Source organism: Colias croceus, chromosome 6 (assembly GCF_905220415.1).
Source record: "Colias croceus chromosome 6, ilColCroc2.1".
Lineage (NCBI taxonomy): Eukaryota > Metazoa > Arthropoda > Insecta > Lepidoptera > Pieridae > Colias > Colias croceus.
In genome coordinates, this window is record NC_059542.1 from 12,625,317 (window position 1) to 12,646,684 (window position 21,368).

General features: G+C 44.7%; 2 protein-coding genes across 3 annotated transcripts in view; one reads left to right on the forward strand and one right to left on the reverse strand.

Moving 5' to 3' along the window:
* Positions 1–19,479, forward strand: part of LOC123692920 (glycogen debranching enzyme) — a 51,557-nt gene extending 32,078 nt beyond the window's left edge. Inside the window, 9 exon segments of the mRNA XM_045637791.1 lie at positions 5,082–5,306; positions 5,386–5,475; positions 5,537–5,626; positions 5,688–5,771; positions 5,923–5,975; positions 16,994–18,038; positions 18,165–18,296; positions 18,418–19,231; positions 19,234–19,479. Coding sequence (XP_045493747.1) covers positions 5,082–5,306; positions 5,386–5,475; positions 5,537–5,626; positions 5,688–5,771; positions 5,923–5,975; positions 16,994–18,038; positions 18,165–18,296; positions 18,418–19,231; positions 19,234–19,406 — 2,706 coding nt within the window. The 3' untranslated portion in view covers positions 19,407–19,479.
* Positions 10,050–11,877, reverse strand: LOC123692361. 2 transcript variants are annotated; one of them, XM_045637097.1, is made up of 2 exons: positions 10,594–11,877; positions 10,050–10,162 (listed from the first exon to the last, which is right to left on the reverse strand). In XM_045637097.1, exon 1 carries the CDS (start codon positions 11,458–11,460, stop codon positions 10,633–10,635), a length of 828 nt encoding a protein of 275 aa, XP_045493053.1. In that variant the 5' UTR covers positions 11,461–11,877; the 3' UTR covers positions 10,050–10,162; positions 10,594–10,632. The 2 variants fall into 2 exon arrangements, with proteins under 2 accessions (XP_045493053.1, XP_045493052.1); XM_045637096.1 differs by having other exon boundaries at positions 10,589–11,877.
* Positions 19,480–21,368: the final 1,889 nt, after the last annotated feature.

Below are 21,368 nucleotides of genomic sequence, written 5' to 3' on the forward strand. Positions count from 1 at the left end.
GTAGCCCTTTCAATAAATATATTTGTACATACCGTATCTGACTACAAGTTAAAAAGAGACTATTTTTAAATTTCTATAGATATGGCAGCATGAGTTTTAAATTATGTTGACATATTTTCTCCCAAAATGATAGCTACAAATAGTCACTATTAGCCTATTAGGCGTCCAGTCTGTTTAAAGATCGCATCTATTTTTTACGCAATCTAGAAGAGCACAAAAATCTAAAAAAATGGAAACCTTAAAAAATCTTGTTTTATGTGCATAATTGCGTAAATATTAGGGAAGAAAAAGATAGATATTATAATTGTTGTATTTTTATCGATACGTGACTTTACCACTTTGTCAAGCACTAAGCCTGTCACCACACCTGTCACACTATTTTCTTTTTCATCCTAAAACAAAAAGGTGGAGGTTCTATGCTAAAAATTAATTTACCGAATATATGCAATAAATTATTTTAACTTTAATAATTATTAATTATTACCTTAATGTTGAAAAGAGATGCAGAAATATTTTATCGAAAGCAGTAAGTACTTTTTGGAATATTTACATTCTTCGCTCTGACACGCATACGCATAGTGCTCTCCCGTTCGTACTCACGGCTGAATATTTTTTGTGTTTAGTGGATTTTTGGTCATTTCAATTTGTCTGACTGATTAAATATAATTTTGTAATAGTTATGCTATAATAAGTTTCACACATCGTTTCTTCCGTCGAGTAAGGTTTCCATTTTTGATTGGCCGGAGCTCAGTAGTCTACCGTTAGCAGATCCCAAATATGGTTCACCTGGTAAGATAGATATTATTTTGGGAGTTGATATTGTCAGTCAAATAATGTTGAGTGGTTTCTTGAAACATCCCATACATGACGGTCCTATTGCACAGAATACTCATCTTGGCTGGATCTTGTCTGGAAGGATAGGCGAAAATGAAGAGTCAAATCCGAGAGTAGTAAATTTACATTTACAGGTAAGAGAAGATAATATTTTGACACAGTTTTGGGAAATTGAAAGAGAACCAGATTTAATAGGAAAGAAACTTACGAAGGAAGAAATCAGATGTGAAGAAATTTATGAGAGTACTACCACAAGAAATGAAGAAGGTCGTTACGTAGTGAGATTGCCATTTAAGGAGCCAGATCCAAAGTGTGTGTACGGAAATTCCAAGGAAGTTGCGTTGAAGAGATTTAAGGTATTAGAAAGAAAGTTTAGAAATAATTCTGGCTTGCACGCTGAATATGAGAAGGTTATAGTCGACTACCAGAACCAGAAACACATGAAACCGATTCTAAGTAAGGAGGATATTGAGTATCCGTTTTCCTTTTATCTTCCTCATCACGCCGTGATAAGGGAAGACAAGGAAACTACCAAACTTCGTGTTGTTTTTGATGCGTCGTGCAAGGGGAATAATAACGTATCATTGAATGACACGTTACTCGTTGGACCTAAAATTCAACAAGATTTGCGCCACATTATAATGAGGTGGCGAACGCATATTTATTGTATTGTGGCAGACATCGTACAGATGTATAGACAAATAGTGGTACATGAAGATGATTCAAATTTCCAAAGAATTTTATGGCGGGCTGATCCATCACAACCTATACAACATTTTAAGCTATCGCGACTTACCTTCGGTACTGCTTGTGCACCGTATTTGGCGGTTAAATCACTCCAACAATTGGCTCGAGATGAAGAGTCGAAATATCCACTTGCCGCAAAAATTACACTTGAAGATTTTTATATGGACGATTTGCTGACCGGTTGTAATTCAGAAGAGGAAGCGATAGATATTTATACAGAGATGAATCAATTAATGTCAAGAGGTGGGTTTAAGCTCCAAAAGTGGTGCAGTAATTGTCCAAAATTACTGAATCATATCGCAAATGATAATCAATCTTCAAAAGATACATTTATTTTTAAGATCAATGATACAATTAAAGTGTTGGGTATTTCCTGGAATAAAAACATAGATAAATTTGAGTATACTTACAATTTACCGGAGTTAGATGAGCCTGTAACCAAACGGAAAGTGTTGTCTGATATTGCGCGACTTTACGACCCTTTGGGTTGGGTTGCTCCTGTCCTTATTACGGCGAAGATCTTTATGCAAACACTGTGGAAATCTGGATTGAATTGGGATGAAAATCTTTCGTCAGAATTATTAAACCAATGGCTACACTTTAGAAAAGAGTTAGATGATATTCGAGGAATAGCTGTTCCTAGGTGGCTCTCTACAACGAATGATGATCCAGTTGAGCTTCACGTATTTGCTGACGCTTCTCAGGTAGCTTATGCTGCTGTCGTCTACCTGAAAACCATGGACACCGAAGGTAATACTTACGTAAATGTAGTCACATCTAAAACTAAAGTCGCCCCAATTCAGAAGGAGATATCCATCCCAAGAATGGAGCTATGCGCGGCGTTACTGGCTGCCAAATTAATTTCTGAGGTTGCACAAGTACTGCAGGTACCTAAAGATAAGTTGTTTGCCTGGTCTGACTCGACCATAGTGCTTGCATGGCTCCGTGGAGAACCCAGCCGTTGGACGACGTTTGTAAGCAACTGGGTCTCCGAGATTTTGACTGTTTTGGATAGTGATCAATGGAACCATGTTGCCACTGATCAAAATCCAGCCGATTGTGCCTCTAGGGGTATATCCTCTCGAGAACTAATCCATTATGATCTTTGGTGGCATGGTCCTAAGAGCCTACACGAAAACCATGTTTATAGTGCACATTTGGATGTTGACACTGAAGTTGAATTACGACCTTTAAAAGTACTTACCAATACGATGCGATCTGATGAAGAATTTATATGGGAGCGGTTTTCAAATTTAACTAGAATGTTACGAGTTTTATCTTACTGTAGAAAATTTCTAAAACTGAGGGAACCTAAAGAGTTAAGAGATGTTAATAAAATAATTACGACCAATGAAATGAACACTACATTAGATATAATTGTAAAAGCTACCCAAAGACTATATTTTGAAGATGAAATTAATAAGTTAATGTCTCGAACCGGAAGTGTTACTAAAGGAAGTCCACTGCACACTCTTGTACCCTTTCTTGATGAAAAAGGGTTGCTAAGGGTGGGCGGTCGAATACAACTGTCTTCTGTGCAGTTTAATAAGAAACATCCTCTAATTTTGCCCAGTGAGTCTCATCTCACTAGGTTATTAATATTGGATGCGCACCAGAGAACACTTCACGGGGGTCCACAGCTTATGATAAACTTCTTGAGAAATAAATTTTGGATCCTACGACTTAGAGAAAAGGTGAAGAAGTGCTACAGAGAGTGCATGACTTGCCTACGTTATTCTCGTCAGGATAACAACCAATTAATGGGCCAGTTACCTAAGGTTAGATTGACTCCGGATAAACCATTTAGGTCATCAGGTGTTGATTTTACCGGGTACATAGATATTAGGTTTTCGCCTGGTAGAGGATCGAAATCCTATAAAGGCTATATTTGTCTATTTGTATGTATGGCGACTAAGGCGATCCACTTAGAGGCTGTGTCAGATCTTACCAGTTCTGGATTCATAGCTGCATTCAAACGCTTTGTGTCTCGAAGAGGGCACTGCCGCGATCTGTACAGCGACAATGGGACTAATTTCGTTGGTGCGGATAAAGAGCTGCGTAAAATGTTATGTCAAGCGAAATCAGAGTTGGCCGACGAAATTGCTAAGTTACTTACCCAGGACGGAACCACTTGGCATTTTATACCACCACACGCGCCTAACTTTGGAGGGCTCTGGGAAGCTGGTGTTCGTTCAGTAAAAACACACCTGAAAAGAATTATAGGAGACGCAATACTTACCTTCGAAGAACTGTCAACTGTGTTGACCCAAGTAGAGGCGTGCTTAAACTCCCGTCCAATTTCAGCAATTAGTGATAACCCAGATGATGAGATGCCCCTCACACCTGGGCACTTCCTAGTCGGTGAACCATTAGTCTTAATTCCTGATAGCGATTATTCAAAGACCTCTCTCACAGGCCTTCAAAGGTGGAAGCTTACTCAACGGATGGTTAATAATTTTTGGAAGACATGGTCAAAAGAGTATTTGGTGACGTTAAATAATAGGTACAAATGGTTTTCAAAAAAGACAGAACCTGACGTTGACGATATTGTTATTATAAGGGACCATAATATTCCTCCAGCTAAATGGTTATTAGGGAAAATCGTTGAAAAACATCCGGGTAAAGACAACCTTACCCGAGTTGTAACAATTAAAACTAAGAACGGTCTTTGTAAACGTCCTTGTAATAAGTTATGTATTTTACCAAAAGCCTAGATCATTAGTTATGTAGAATTATTGTGTAGAATTCTTAGTTAAGTTAATGTAACAGTATGTATTTTTTTTGTTCCTACTTTTTACATTGAAAAATGTTGTTGTTTAAAAGTCAATATTGTTTTAGTTCACTCTCAGGTTTACATTGTTTACGTTGAATTTAGGCTATGTTATAAGAGTTTATATTGTTTACGTTGAGTTTAGACTATGTTAAAAGAGTTTCTATTGTTAACGTTGAGTTTACAAGTATGTTATAAGAATTACTTTGTGTTTATTAGGTAAAATGTACTCTGCAACTGAATTGTTCTATAGGTTTATTTTTGTTTAGAAAAGCACTAGGTGCTTTTGGTGGGCGGGATGTTCAATACCGTCTACGTTTAGTTCCTTATCGCAAACTAGATGGCGCCACGTTAGAATATCTCGAAGTTGTAACTCGCTTGTGATTTGTTTTTTCTATGTCATATATATAATTTTGTTTTGCTTAATTAAATGCCTTACCAGCAGCAGTGGTGTTTTATTATTGTGAAAGTGAATTAGTAACAGTGTACGCAGCGACACAACTTTTATTTCGTCTCAAAACTTATGAACACACGAGGTATAAGGGGGTGAAAAGTGGCTCCAAATGGTTCATGTAAATATACACACGGCTGCTGCTCGCCAGTTCTCTTCGCTTGAACTCGGCTTGACACGCTGCCGCGTGTCTAGATTACACAAAGGGACTTCGAACGTCCGAATGAATAAATATGAGCAAAAATGAGTAAAGAACGTTCGTATCTCCACCTCGGTCAGATCCACGTGGTGGAGGAGCAGCGGCTGTACCCGGGCTGGGCGGAGCCGGGCGAGCGGGCGGGCGACGAGCCGGCCGTGGGCGCGGCCAGCGGGCTGGTGGCCGCGCGCCGCGAGCTCAACCGCCTGCACCGCCAGCTCGCCGCCGACGGCTACTGCGAGCTGTTCGTCGACCAGATGGACCCCGACGTGCTGGCCGTCACGCGCCACCACCCCGTCACGCGCAAGGTGGGTGGGTGTGGGGGGGTGTGTGGGGGGTGTGGGGGGGAGTGTTGTGACGCGGTGCGTGACGCGCTCTGTGTTGCAGTCGGTGATCGTGGTGGCGCGCACGGCGTTCGCGGCGCCCGAGCCGGCGTGCGGCGGGCGCGAGCTGCGGCCGCTGCGCGTGCAGGGCCACGTGGGGGGGTGTGTGTGGGGTGTGTGTTGTGGTGCGGTGCGTGACGCGCTCTGTGTTGCAGTCGGTGATCGTGGTGGCGCGCACGGCGTTCGCGGCGCCCGAGCCGGCGTGCGGCGGGCGCGAGCTGCGGCCGCTGCGCGTGCAGGGCCACGTGGGGGGGTGTGTGTGGGGTGTGTGTTGTGGTGCGGTGCGTGACGCGCTCTGTGTTGCAGTCGGTGATCGTGGTGGCGCGCACGGCGTTCGCGGCGCCCGAGCCGGCGTGCGGCGGGCGCGAGCTGCGGCCGCTGCGCGTGCAGGGCCACGTGGGGGGGTGTGTGTGGGGTGTGTGTTGTGGTGCGGTGCGTGACGCGCTCTGTGTTGCAGTCGGTGATCGTGGTGGCGCGCACGGCGTTCGCGGCGCCCGAGCCGGCGTGCGGCGGGCGCGAGCTGCGGCCGCTGCGCGTGCAGGGCCACGTGGCCGCCGTCGCGCTGGAGGCGCGCCTAAGGCACCGTCTGCACCTGTGAGTACCGCCCCGAACGCTTCCATTTCATATTCGAATCCGAGTGTTTACGATATAAACTTAAAAAACGTCGCCCGCTGGATAATATTAGGTCAGTCACAGTTTGCTATTTGTAAAAAATCAGGGGACAACAGAAAAAAACACATTTTATTGTTATTTTGTGTACTAGACCATTTTTCTATCGACTACGAATGGTGGGGGGGGGGGGGCGGTCACGGGTACTAAGCGGGTTTTTATTTAAAAGCGCAGGCGAAGCCGCGAGCGGAAAGCTAGTAATAAACTCCATAGCAAAAAAATATTTTTCAATCCCTAAGTAACTTTAAAACTGCGCTCTCTACCGTGTAAATCAAAATTAAATCACAGTCAACAATATAAAAAGTCTAATTTTAAAAATAAATCGAGAAATATCAAAAAAATTATCTTTAAATCCTCCCATACATCCCATATACATTTAATATGAAAGATTTTAGCTTTCTTTTTCTTTTTTTGGTTTTCTGCTTTAATTACGTCGCAAATTTGAAGTGGCATTTTCCACGCTTTTTCCGGACATTTTCACGCATTATCCGGATATTTTCACGCATTTTCCAGATATTTTCCAGGCATATATCCCGGAAAATGCCTGGGAAATGCTTGGAAACTCCCCGGAAAATGCCTGGGAAATTCCCGGAAAATGCCTGGGAAATGCTCGGAAATTAAGGTTTTTAGTGTACAGAGGCTGGGGTCTTCCAATAAAATACTGTATATGCTGAACTACTTTATTACATTTATAAATTTATAATTTATTACACGTTAACTTAGATAGGCGAGTGGCAGGCGACTGGCTCTCGCAGGAGTGTCGCCATTCGCCGCGCCACAAACCGCTGAATTTACGATATTTGATTACTGAGAATAATAACACACACTACATACACCCCCTTCTAAAAAAAAAATGATTTACATAACTGACAAATATCAAAAAAAAAAAAAAAAAATTAGCAAACATTAACATTTTGGGAGTCTATGCTGTGACAAAACACTTAAATCTGTACCTTGACTACAATTTAATTCCTTCCTTAACATTTTCCTTGTATAACACAAACTTTGTATATTAATATAGCGCACAACACAAAAAGGATGACTGCCATAACCGTCACCGTGATGCTCAACACTTCCAATTTAAAATCAGTATTAGATGCTGTGGCGTGATTCGCTCCGTTTTGAGCGATAACAATTTCTTCATCTCTCTTTTCAACCGAATATGTTTTTCCCATTTTGTTAAATATTGTTTGATGCTGATAACTTTAAAGTTTAAACTATGTGAAATGAACCGACACTCAAATTTATATATTATTATTATATATAATTAACTGGTTGAGCCGAGATTTGAAATAAAATGAATACAAATATTCCTAACAATTACTTATAACATTAATATGTGCTGAGGTGACATTACGCAACCTTCGCGTGCCTACTTCTAACAAAAATGCCAATGCAACATTAACCTAATTACAGTCCAAAAATCTTACAGGTCTTTTAATTATTCTGCCACTACGTGATTTCTTTAAAGGCGTGCACACACTAGCCTCACTATGCTGATCTAATCTACTGTCATGTCTAACTTCATTTTCTTCTAAAATATACGCAGGCTTAAGTCTATCAATCGACACATTACATTCTCTATTATCAATTAATATTTTAAAAACTTTACTATTTCTTTCTAAAACTTTATATGGTCCGCTGTACGGAGGCGTCAGCGGTCTCCGTACCGCGTCCACTCTTAGAAAAACATGTGAACAGGAATTTAGATCAGCATGCACAAACGTACTATTACTATTTTTAGATACCCTTTTTATGGGCCTAATTTTATTCAAAGTGTCTCTTAACTTACTTATAAACGAATGTGGATTATCAATTTTCGTACTTTTATCCGAACAAAATTCTCCCGGCAACCTTAAACAATGACCCAGAGCAAATTCCGCCGCGCTGATATTATCAGTGTCTGCTTGACAAGCTGCTCTCAATCCTAACATGACCGTAGGTAGTTCTACTAACCATGCTAGATTATTGTTCAATCTAGCCACCAGAGCCGACTTCAAGGACCTATGCCACCTTTCTATCTTACCATTACACTGCGGGTGGTACGGGGTAGTTCTCGTTTTTTGAATACCTAATAATTTCATTAAATCTGTAAACAATTCGCTTTCAAACTGTCTACCTTGATCGGTGGTAATAACTTTAGGACAACCGAAACGACAAATCCATCCTTCATAAACTGCTCTAGCTACCGACTCCGCAGTCATGTCCTTCACAGGGCAAATCTCAGGCCACCGCGTTAACCTATCGATCATAGTGACACAATAACGGAAACCGTGCTCGGTTTCCGGTAAAGGTCCTATCAGATCCACGTGCAAATGTTCAAAACGCTCGCTATTGTTAAAATCGCTAAGTTTTGAAACAGTGTGCCTAATAACCTTACTTTTCTGACACCTAACGCACGTCCTGGTCCAGGTCCCCACGTCCTTATTCATGCCTGGCCAAAAAACTTTTTTACTAACTAACGCACGCGATGCTCTAACTCCGGGATGGGAAACGTCATGAAATTTATTAAAAATACTTTTCCTAAACTGTGCTGGTATATACGGCCTAATATTCTGAGCTGATGTTTCACAATATATTTTAATATCGTCATTATTATCGAGCGCTAACTGTTTCCATTGCAATTTATCATTTGTTTTCATCAAATCTGCGAGCTCAGCGTCTGTCGCCTGTGCTCTCGCAACCTCCACGTATTCACTCGAACTAGGACATACGATACTCTCGATTCTCGATAAAGCGTCGGCCACTTGATTTTCAGTGCCTTGGATGTGTTGTATGTCGCTTGTAAATTCGCTAATATACAACAATTGACGCGCTCGCCTAGGTAACTCTTTATTAGAACTTAATTTACTTAAAGCAAAAGTGAGAGGTTTATGGTCCGTGTAAACTGTTAAATTTCTGCCTTCGATTAAATCCCTAAAGTAAACTATTCCTGAATAAATCGCTAGAAGCTCCTTGTCATATGTGGAGTACTTCTTTTGCGATTCCGATAATCTTTTTGAAAAATATCCTAAAGGTTTCCAAGAATTTCCTTCCCACTGATTTAACACTGCCCCTATACTAAAATCTGACGCGTCGGTCATTAACCCTAATTTGGCACTAGATATTGGATGCGCAATAGTAACGGCATTTTTTAAATTTTCTTTACACACTTCAAATGCACTATTCGCCTCGTCTGTCCAATCTATACGCGTCTTATCTCGTTTTTTAGTCCCGTGTAAATACCTATCTAAAACTCCCTGAACTCGAGCAGCGTTAGGAATATGATTTCTGTAGAAATTTAACATGCCCAAAAATCTACGTAATTGTTCTACTGTCTCCGGTTTCGGATATGACTCGATAGCTTTAACTTTTTCCGGCATCGGACTTATGCCCTTTTCTGAAACTAAATAGCCTAAAAATTCTATAGAGGACTGTCCAAAAACACATTTACTTAAATTAATAGACATTTTATATTTACTCAACCTCTCAAATATTAATCGTAAATGTTCTCTATGTATATCGGGGTTATCCGATCCTATGATGACGTCATCTATGTAACCGAACACGACTGACTGACCTTTGCCCCCTGTACAGTCGCTGCCATAATTCAATTGTTCTATGCCTGATAAAACTGTATTATTGATAAATCTTTGAAATGTTTGTGCCGCGTTACGCAGGCCAAACGTCATTCTTGGAAATTCGAAAAGCCCAAACGGCGTAATAATGGCTGTTTTTTTAATGTCGTCTGGATTAATACCTATAAAATGATACGCTCTACAAATATCTAACTTTGAAAAAAAATTCTTATTATGTAACCCATACGTAAAATCTTGTACCCTAGGTATCGGATAACGATCTGGCTTTGTAATTGCGTTTAACATCCTGTAGTCCCCACAGGGTCGGATACCACCATCCTTTTTAGGTACAATATGTAAAGGACTGGCCCACTCACTATTTGAAGGTCTACATATGCCTAGCTCTTGCATCAATTGGAATTCCTTTTTAACCCTATCGTACCTGTCGGCCGGTAACCTCCTGGCACGCGCGTGCACAGGTGGTCCAGTAGTCTCGATGTGATGATACACGGAATGCTCTGGGACATCCTTGAAGGCTGGCGGGCGCGTGATGTCCTGAAATTGTTCCAGTAAATCCGCGTAAGGATGGTTGCTATTTATACTTTTAATAGTGCCGAAAAAATGTGTACTTTTAATTCCACAGACATTTAAACTGGTAACTGAATCGATTAACTTATTATTATACAAATCTACATTTAATTTAAAATTCTTCAAAAAATCAGCACCTATTATCGGCTGTTTTACATCACATACGACAAAAGGCCATTTAAATGACCGTCTTAGGCCCAACGATAACTCTAAATTACATATTCCATAACATTTAATTTCGCTGTCATTTGCAGCATACAACTTTAGATCGACTTTTTCGATAGGCTTTCTAACACACCACTTTGGAATGACGGAAATGTTAGCGCCTGTATCGATCAAAAAACTATATTTAGTTAAATTATCTCTAATTAATAAACGATGGCTTTTGGTTACCTGACCTTGAGTACATCCGTCCACCGCGCCCGCATGTACTCCGTCTAGTTTCCCGACTGCTTGGCTCGCCACGCGCAGGGTTGCTCGCAGCGGTTAGCTCTCGATCTGTACCGAAAGTGAAAACGGCACAGCCAGTCCGGGTCTCCAGGTGCTCTTCTCGGCCGCGATGTCGATCTTCTCCTGAAGTTGGTCCGTCTGTCGTTGCTCCTAGAGCGCCCGCGACCCCTCAGTTCGGCGCGGAGCGCTGCAACCTCCAGCTCCAATCTGCTCATCTTCTCGTCCGGCTGCTCATCTGTTTCCTTCTTGCATGACACGGCTGCCACATCCCCGACGTTGGTGTATTCGGTAATCTTGTCTGCCATGGCCGCCAGCTTGTCCAGAGACTGATCTTCACAAACCGCCATGACTGCTCGAACTGATGACGGCATTTTCGACAACCACAGGCTCTTGAGTGTGTTGTCCGCAATTTGTGCGCTGCGACCCAGATCCTTCATGCGCCTTAAAAACTGGGAGGGTCTTTGCGAACCCAATTCCAGCTCCGACACCAACTTCTGCATTTGTCTTTCGGCACTCTCTTCATAAACCTGCAGCAGCCTCTCCTTAAGCGCCGTATACCTGTCCTGGGCGGGTGGTGACATCACGAGGTCGCTGACCTGCTGAATGGCCTCTTTTCCGAGTTTCGATATGACCAGGTTGAATTTGGTCTCTTCCCCCTGCTTCTGTGGGGCCATCACGGACTCGAACTGTGCGAACCATAACCTTGGCAAGTCTGCCCAAAATTCTGGTAGCTTGGTGGACACGCTTATCGATGCCAACGCCGCGCCTGACGCCTCTTCCTTGATCTGCGTGTCTGATGCTGCTGCTTTATTCATTATTAAGCCGATGAGTTACTAGCCAATGAGCTGGTGAGCCGCCTGCCGCTGTAGTCGCCACGTGCCACGCGCGCTCTTCGATTGCGTCACGCTAACTTCCTGTCGCCGTGCCGCGTGGAATTTGATCTCGAACAAAACTTACCCCACAGCCAATGTCACTAATTACGCCGATTCCCTTTACTACAAACTTTCTTCGAGAGTTCTTCGTCGGGGTCACCAGTTTAGTGTACAGAGGCTGGGGTCTTCCAATAAAATACTGTATATGCTGAACTACTTTATTACATTTATAAATTTATAATTTATTACACGTTAACTTAGATAGGCGAGTGGCAGGCGACTGGCTCTCGCAGGAGTGTCGCCATTCGCCGCGCCACAAACCGCTGAATTTACGATATTTGATTACTGAGAATAATAACACACACTACAGGTTTTTAGGTTAAGTACTTTCGATATCAGTTTAAAGTTTTTTGTTATCTTTTTGTTGCCGATGATTTGGACCATATACTTAGAGATTAATCACTTTGAATCTATGAACTTGCAGAAATATCTGTAATACTTACGGAAAAATCGCCTGTGCACACTTAACGATTACACCCTGTATATTTATTTATTTATTTATTTATTTATATTTTAGGAGAATCTACAGCTGTATTCTTAAAAAGTAGTCACGTAATATAATAATCACAATAAGCCATTTACAGATTCTCACGACTAGAAAAACACTAATATGTAACAGATTCAAATGTAAGCGATTACGCACACGAATCAAATGCTTTCGAAATTACTAATACTATTGTAACACTAAATTAAATTACATATTAACTCGACCACCAAACTGACGAAAGAACTCATTTGCTAACTGACGCTTAATTGAGTAAGGACTGCTGCAGAATAAGTCAAAATCGAACTGTTTTGATAGCTTGTTAAAGTTATTGCTTACGCGCAGAATAAACGAGTTTTGACGATAGTTAGTGCTGACTGCGGAAGTAAAGATAGGAGTATATTTACGAGATACAATTGAGGGTGTGTATAGTGAAATTTTGGCTAGTAGATCTGGGCAGTCTATTTTGTTGGATGTAATACCTAAAAGTAATAAGATATCAGCAATCTCCCGGCGATTTGTAAGAGGTAGAAAATGAAATTTGCTGCAGACCTCGAAATAATCTTCAGATTTGTACGGGACATGTAATCGGTAACATAGGAATTTCAAAAACTTCATCTGTATTCGTTCTATTCTAGTTATATATTTATCGTATCTCGGATTCCATATTGGCGACGCATATTCTAAGATGCTGCGTACGTAAGCACAAAATAGAATTTTAAACGTTTTCGCCTTTTTGAAATCAGACGAAATTCTCATTATAAAGCCTAAAGCTTTAGATGCTTTAGCTAGAATACAATCAATATGTTTATCAAACATGAGTTTTGGGTCATGTATTACTCCTAAATCTCTTATGTCAGGGCTAGTTCCAAGATCTTGATTTTTTATTCGATAGTTGAAATGCAGTGTTTGTTTTTTACGACTAAATGAGACAACTGTGCATTTACTAGGATTGAGATCTAATTTATTTTGAGAACAATAGAAGTCTAGATTATTAAGGTCCTCTTGAAGCATAGCAGCATCAGCAGAAGAATCAATAATCCTAAATATCTTCATGTCATCAGCAAAGCAAAGAAGATTTGAGTATGTGAGGCAACTTGGGATATCGTTTATGAATACGCAAAACAGAAGAGGACCTAAAAGGGAGCCCTGAGGTACTCCACTTGGTATTACAACCCAGCTTGATATGTAGTTACTTATTACAACTGCTTGAGATCTATTGTTGATATACGAGGAAAACCATCTTAGTAGGTTACCTCTAATGCCCATAATGTATAACTTATGCAAGAGAATCTTGTGATCTATGCGGTCAAAACATTTACTGTAATCCGTGTAGATTACATCAACCTGATGGCCTGTCTCCATAGCATCAGTAATATAATCATTCAGAAGCACCAGGTTAGTCACGGTTGATCGACCTTTCAAAAATCCATGCTGACAACTCATGAAAGTGTTTTTAAATACTGCATAAACCTGGTCGTATACTATTCTTTCGAAGACTTTGGCTATGATACACAATTTAGATATGGGTCTGTAATTGACAACTTCCAACTTAGAACCTTTTTTGTGGATAGGTGTAACGAATGCCCTTTTCCACATTGAGGGGAATTCCATAACAGTAAGTGATTTCTTAAATAAATAGGTTAGTGGAATGGCTATTGAATCAGCACATTTTATAAGAAACAGTGGACTGACTTCATCAGGACCTGCAGATTTTGAAGGATCTAGTTGGGATAATGCCTTTTTTATCGTTTTCAAGTCAATATTAATCGAACAAAGGTCAAAATTTGATTCAAAATTACTAAGTTCCAATTCAGATACATAATTTGATAAGTTTGTGTCAGTTTTATCTAGGAATGTAGTATAAAAATATTCTGAGAATGCATTACAAATATTGTTACCAGATGTGAATAGATTGTTATTATATTTAATATTGCTAGGTAAGCCTTTAGATTTCGATCTACATTTGAAAAAGGACCAGAAATATTTAGGATTCTGTTCAATGGCATTTTCAACAGAATTTATATATTTTAGGTAACAATCATTTTCTACAGTCTTAACTCTATCCCTTAACAGTTTGTATGATTCTAAGCTACTAAGGTTTTTGTAAATCTTGTATTTGCGAAAGTGTTTAAATTTTTCTTTAATTATCTTTATTAAAGCTGGTGAATACCAAATAGGAAACTTATTGTCAACCACGGTTTTGCTTGGGATGTAAGTGTGTATTAAGTTATTAACAATCGAATAAAAATAATTCACACTTTCTTCGATGGAATGAGTCCTGTCAAACTCTTGTGACCAATTAATTTTTAATAATTCTGCATTTATTGCCTCGTAATCCCCTTTGTTAAATAATATTTTCTTCCTTGTATTAGATTTTAAATACGATATGTGAACAAATTCTACATCTATTATGAGCGCTTTATGATAAGGATCAATCGGTAAAAGCGGACAGACACATTCATGCACAACGATTGAATCATTTGATAACACCAAGTCGAGTATTCGGTTGCTAACGTTATGTATGAAGTTGTACTGCTGCAAACCGTGAGTATATAATTCGTCGATAAACAAACACTCATCACCATTCGAGTAGTTTGAAGGAAGAAGCAGACCTTCAGAATTTATATTCCACGATATATTACTCATGTTGAAGTCGCCCGCAATAATTATTTTATCCGAGGGATGATTAAGAATTATATTATTCAATGCTTCTAGAAAGTTATGCAATTGTTGAGAAAATGATCTGCCTAAGTTTTGTTTACAAAGATATAATACACATATATGAATATTTATAATTTCGTTATGATATTTAACACGTAAAGTCAACCAGAGGTCCTCGGCAGATGACTGAAATTGCTCCTGTGACGTTACGATTAATTCCTTTCGGGCTGCGATAAGCACGCCCCCTCCCCGCGTTTGTCCTGTCGTCTCATAATTCCGATCCCTACGCCACACTACATAACGATCATCAAAAAATTCGGAATCCGATATACCATCCACAAGCCATGTTTCCGTTAATAGTATAATATCATATGAGGTTAAACATAAATTACGAAAAAATAATAAGGACTTTGTCCTTAATCCTCTTACGTTTTGATAGTAAATTGATAATTTTATATTTTCGTTAGCCATTTAGTTTTCATACATTCAATAAACGTTTAAAAGGCATTTTATAATCGAATAAAACCATTAGAAGATTTAACCGTGCGTACGTATATTTGCAGGATAAAATAATTGTAAGAATGATAATTATTAAAACGAACGTTACACAGTTTGTATCAAGGTCAACACTAACTTCGGCAAAGCAGGCGAATGTAACCATTAATTTTAGTGCGATAAGCAATAAATTAGCGTATTGTAAATAATTTTGACTTACCCTCAACAAAAAGAAATATAGTTGAAATGCGTTAGCAACTACGTCAGTGTTAGGTGTGTTAAACCTTTTTTGCAATCCGGTGATCGTGTATTTTTTTAACAGTAATAATTTATACAAATCAAGTAAGCTAGGAAGTAATGAACAATAATAGCCACACATTAAGAAATTTTGTTTAAATCGCTTTTTCTGGAAATTATCAATACGCGAGAGGTATTATTTTTACGCACGTGGATTTTCCCGTATTTGATCCAGGTGTATTGATAGCCTTTTTCTTTTGCTAACGATTTGACACTATTTAAAAGCAATTTGGTGTTTGAGCTGAGATGGTCGTTAATGTAGATTCTATGGGAAAAGTCCTTAAAACCAATGTTTGACGCACGTAGGTTGGTCGTTGCACGCCCAGCAGCTACAAAGTCTTCTTTAATGTATCTATTCAAAAAGCTAACAATTATAGATTTTTCTTTGGACTGACTACTCTGAATTCTGTAAATATAATTTATTTGATTTCTGTCAATGTTACAGTTTATTGACTTGCTGATCGAATCCAATATAGAGAAAAGATTTTCATCTTTTTTGACCGGCACGCCCTTTATCTCAATATTGTTAAGCCTGGATCTGTTGTCGCTGTCCTGCGCCTGCGTTTTTAAGGTAGATATCTCCTCCTCAAGAGCACGCACAGCTCCATCCAATTTCTCCAAGTTAAACAGACGGTCCTCAAAGTTATTAATTTTGATTGAAAAGTCTTCCAATTTGCCTCCTAAGAATTCGCAGCTTGCTTTTATATCTGATAGCTCAGTTTTTATGTCATTAAAACTTTCGACAAGGTTAGGTAAGCCCGTGAGTTGATTTTTCATGGAGCGAATCTCTCTCATAATGGACTCGAGTGAAACAGATTCCGGTAGCGAGGTGCTGACGGTAGCAGTTTTGCAGGACCCACATTTCCATGCTGCTCTCCGGTCTGCTCCTAGTTTGCGCCAACCAGTTTCAGTAATTTGAGCACACCCATAGTCGAAGTATCTTTTGCAGGTGCCACAGAGGACACCATCATTAAATAAGGCATTGCACATGCAGCACTCCATTATTATTTGTATTAATTTTGAACTTTCGAACCAAGTGTTTACGCCCTCAGATTAGTAATTAGCACAGAATCGAGTAATACGCAACCGCTCACAGCTGTTTCGCGAAGCGAACTCTATACATTACTAGCTTTCCGCCCGCGGCTTCGCCTGCGCTTTCAAATAAAAACCCGCATAGTTCCCGTTCCCGTGGGATTTCCGAGATAAAACCTGTCCTATGTGTTAATCCAAGTTACCCTCTATATGTGTGCTAAATTTCATTGTAATCGGTTCAGTAGTATTTGCGTGAAAGAGAAACAAACACACACACATCCTCACAAACTTTCGCATTTATAATACTTGTACGATGTAGAATTGTAGGAAGTAGGATGTAATGTGTATACATATAGTATATTATATGTTTTTTATATATTATGAGACACATGTTTCACAATACTTGGGCAATCACTAATAATACGATCGAAAATGATTCAAAAGGAGCACCGGGCGGCCGTATGAGCCTCCCGGGGAACACGTGCGCCACCCCAAGTACATCAACGGGCTCGCCGACTATGAGCTGGAGCTGCGCACGGACGTGCCGCTGGCCGAGTCCGGCGTGTTCGCGGGCTCGCGGCTCGACGGCGACGTCACCGAGCTGGCGTTCCGGCCGCTGGCGCCCGGCGCCGTGGCCGTGCTGCGCGTGGCGCCGCTGGGCCCGCACGCCGCCGCGCTCACCGCGCTGGCGCCGCTGCTGCGCCCCGCGCCCCAGGCCGACCCGCTGCAGCTGGCGCCGCTGCTGGCCGACCTCGACCTGCCCGACTTCCACGTGCTGCTCTACTGCTGCGACGCCGAGGAGCGCGAGCGCGCCGGCGGCGTGTACGACGTGCCCGGCCACGGCCCGCTCGTGTACGCGGGCCTGCAGGGCGTGGCGTCCGCGCTCGAGCCCATCGCGCGCGACGACGACCTCGGTCACCCGCTGTGCGCCAACCTGCGCGCCGGCGACTGGCTGCTCGAGTACCAGTGGCGGCGCCTCGAGGGCGACCCGCGCCTGGCCGGCGTGGCGGCGCGCTACCGCGAGGCGCTGCGGCCCGTGACCGAGCTGCCGCGCTTCCTCGTGCCGGCCTACTTCATCGCGGTGGTGCGCGCGCTGCACGCGGCCGTGCGCGGCGCGGCGCTGGCGCGGCTGGGCGGCGCCGCGCGCGGCTCCCGCTTCGCGCAGGAGCTGGCGCTCACGAGCGTGCAGCTGGCGGGCGCGGTGCCGTCGGCGCGCCTGCCGGCGGCGGGCCCCGCGGCGCGCTGCTCGCTGTCGGCGGGCCTGCCGCACTTCGCCACGGGCTACATGCGCTGCTGGGGCCGCGACACGTTCGTCTCGCTGCGCGGGCTGTTCCTGCTGACGGGGCGCTACGAGGACGCCCGCGCGCACATCCTCGGCTTCGCGGCGTGCCTGCGCCACGGGCTCATCCCCAACCTGCTGGACGGCGGCCTCAACGCGAGGTACAACTGCCGGGACGCCGTCTGGTGGTGGCTGCAGAGCATCCAACAGGTGATCGACGTTTCGTTAATGATATATTTTTATATTTTGTAAATCTACGTAAAGTAATCGGACTCACTTTTTAAATAACAACTTTGTGTGTGTCGAAATATACTTTTACATAAAAGTGTGTTGCAGTACGTGTCGCACGTGCCGGGCGGCGGGTCGCTGCTGGGCGAGGCGGTGGCGCGGCTGTGGCCGGCGGCCGGCGCGCCGCGCGACCAGCCGCTGCACGACGTGGTGCAGGAGGCGCTCGACACGCACTTCCAGGTGAGTGAGCGAGACGCAGCAACCGTGTCTCGCACTACGTGAGCGGGCGCCGGCCGGGGACGCGCTGAAATTTTACTCTCAACGCGCCTAAAGAAGTTTCACCGTCACTCTCTCGCCACAGGGGCTAGTGTTCCGCGAGCGTAACGCCGGGCGGCAGATCGACGCGCACATGACCGACAAGGGCTTCAACGTGCAGATCGGCATCGACCCCGAGACCGGGTTCCCGTTCGGCGGCAACGAGGCCAACTGCGGCACGTGGATGGACAAGATGGGCTCGTCGGACGCGGCCGGCACGCGCGGCCGGCCCGCCACGCCGCGCGACGGCAGCGCCGTGGAGCTGGTGGGGCTGGCCTACAGCGCGGCCGCCTGGCTGGCGCGCGAGCACCGCGCGGCGCGCTACCCGTACCCGGGCGTGGCGCGGCGCCACCGGGACGGCGCCCTCACCGCCTGGACGTGGGCGCAGTGGGCCGAGCGCCTGCGCCGCGCCTTCGAGCGCCACTTCTGGGTGCCGCCCGCGCCCGGCGCCGCCGACGCGCGCCCCGACCTCGTGCACCGCCGCGCCATCTACAAGGACTCGCACGGCGCCTCGCAGCCCTGGGCCGACTACCAGCTGCGCTGCAACTTCCCCGTCGCGATGGTCGTCGCGCCCGACCTGTTCGACCCGAAGCACGCGTGGCTCGCGCTCGACAACGTGGAGCGGCTGCTGCTCGGCCCGCTCGGCGTCAAGACGCTCGACCCGGCCGACTGGGCCTACCGCGGCGACTACGACAACTCGAACGACGGCACCGACCCGAGCGTCGCGCACGGCTTCAACTACCACCAGGGGCCCGAGTGGCTTTGGCCCGTCGGTTTCTACTTGCGCGCGCGACTCGTCTTCGCGCAGGCGAACGGCTGCCACGCGCGCACCGTCGCCGCCACGTACGCGGCCCTCGCGCCGCACGTGGCCGGCTGCGCGCGAGCCCGTGGCGCGGCCTGCCCGAGCTGACGAACGCGGGCGGCGCCTTCTGCCGCGACTCGTGCCGCACGCAGGCGTGGAGCTCGGCCTGCGTGCTGGAGGCGCTGCACGACGCCGAGCAGGCGCGGCGCGCGCGCCCGCTGCCCGCCGACTGACGCGCCCGCGTGCGGCGCCTGCGCCACGCGCCGCGCGCGCCGTCCCCGCGCCGCCTGTACGCCGCGCCGTACGAGCGGCCCGGCCCGCGCCGCCTGCTGGCCCGCCCCGACCCCGCCGCGCTCGCCACCGTCGTGTACAGCGACCGCTACTTCCGTTACGGCCTGCCGTTGCGCTGCGACGCCGGCGCGTCGCCGCACCGCATGCCGCTCTTCGAGCCGCGCCCTCCTCCGCCCGCGGCGGTGCTGCTCGACGTGGCCGCCTACGAGCCGCCCGCGACGTGCCGGCGACTCGTCTCTCTGCGACGTCGACGCCGCGATTTACCCCGCGTGATAGGATCGCGTGACCGGGAGCTCCCGGGGACGTACCGGAGCCGCCCGATCGCCCTCGACTACCGCCAGCCACGCGGCCGCGCTCCGCCCCGGGCGCCGCCCGCGGAGCCGGGCCGGCGGGCGCGGCGCCGCTCCCCGTCCCCGCGCCGGGCGCCGGCGCCGACGGCGCCGCGCCCGCAGTTCGCGCTGCCGGACGACGAGCCGGTCGATTCGCGCCCGCCGAGCGCCGGGTCGGGCGGAGAGGCGGACGAGGGCCGGGATGTGGCCGCGCCGGAGGGCGCTAGCGTGACGTACGAAACGTACGGTGTGTACGGCGCGTACGATGCGGCGCTGGACAGCGAGCGCGCCACACTGCAGGCGGCGCCGAGCGAGGGCGCGGTGCGGCGCGGCGCAGGGCGCGGGGGCTCAGGGCGCGAGGGCGTGGGGCGCGGGGGCGCGGGGCGCGGGGGCGCCCGGCGGCTGCAGCGCGGCACGGTGCGGGCGCTGCTGGCGCTCAACGGCGCCTTCTATGCGGCGGCGCTGCTCGCTTTCTATTTCCTCAGTCTCGCTTGACGCAGTTCTCTCCTGTTTGCGCGATATTCAAAATGTAGCGGCCGCTGATTCGCTGTTGTAACGTTTAGATGATGTTCCTGTATGTGCCATAGTGTAATTACGTTTAATTCAATATTATATATTTTTTTGTCTATATTATTAATTATTATGTACGGATATAAAATGCTCGAGATTTATTATTAAAAACCTCGTCCTAGAATATAAAGTAAATGAGCATTAAGAGATGTTCTCTCAGAGTATATGGTTAATGTTATTTATATTTTTATAGTTTAAGTATGAATACGGTTCATATCAAATATTTTTGTAAACATAAATGCAATGTAATAATATGTATTTTTTTTATAAATGTTGTTTTTTTTAATACGTGCAAAAAATATTACTTACTTATAAATCAATAAATTTTCTTTATAATTTTAAATTATTTTATTATTTATTTCTCCTAAAACCTTATAAAAGTCATTAAGTATTAAGTACTTAACTACTAAACTTAATGAACGTAAGAAAATTCACACTCGATTCTTGCAAGTCGTCAGTCGACACAAAAAAAGTGATATTAACAAAAAATCTGCGCACGATTGATCCCATAATTATGTTTAAATTGACTGATATAATAGGCATACGCCCAAGCACCCGCAATTACAGGGCGGGTGGTTATTTTTAATTTTTTTTAAAGACAGACTGTGTCGGAACCAGAACTTCCGACACAGAAGATTGGAACACAGAAGATGCCGTCTTATATCTTCATATTTTATTAAGACCACCTCAAAAGGTTAGGTTAGGTTAGGTTAGGTTAGGTTAAGGTTTAGGTTAGGTTAGGTTAAGGTTTAGGTTAGGTTAGGTTAAGGTTTAGGTTAGGTTAGGTTAAGGTTTAGGTTAGGTTAGGTTAAGGTTAGGTTAGGTTAGGTTAGGTTAGGTTAGGTTAGGTTAGGTTAGGTTAGGTTAGGTTTTTTTTTTTTTTTTTTTTTTTTTTTTTTTAAAGCACCCGCCATCTCAGGGTGTTGTATGCTTTCCTCTGGAATATTGTCCAGAGATGTTTATTTTGCTTTCAATCAAATAAATACCAAGAATTTTTATTTTAAC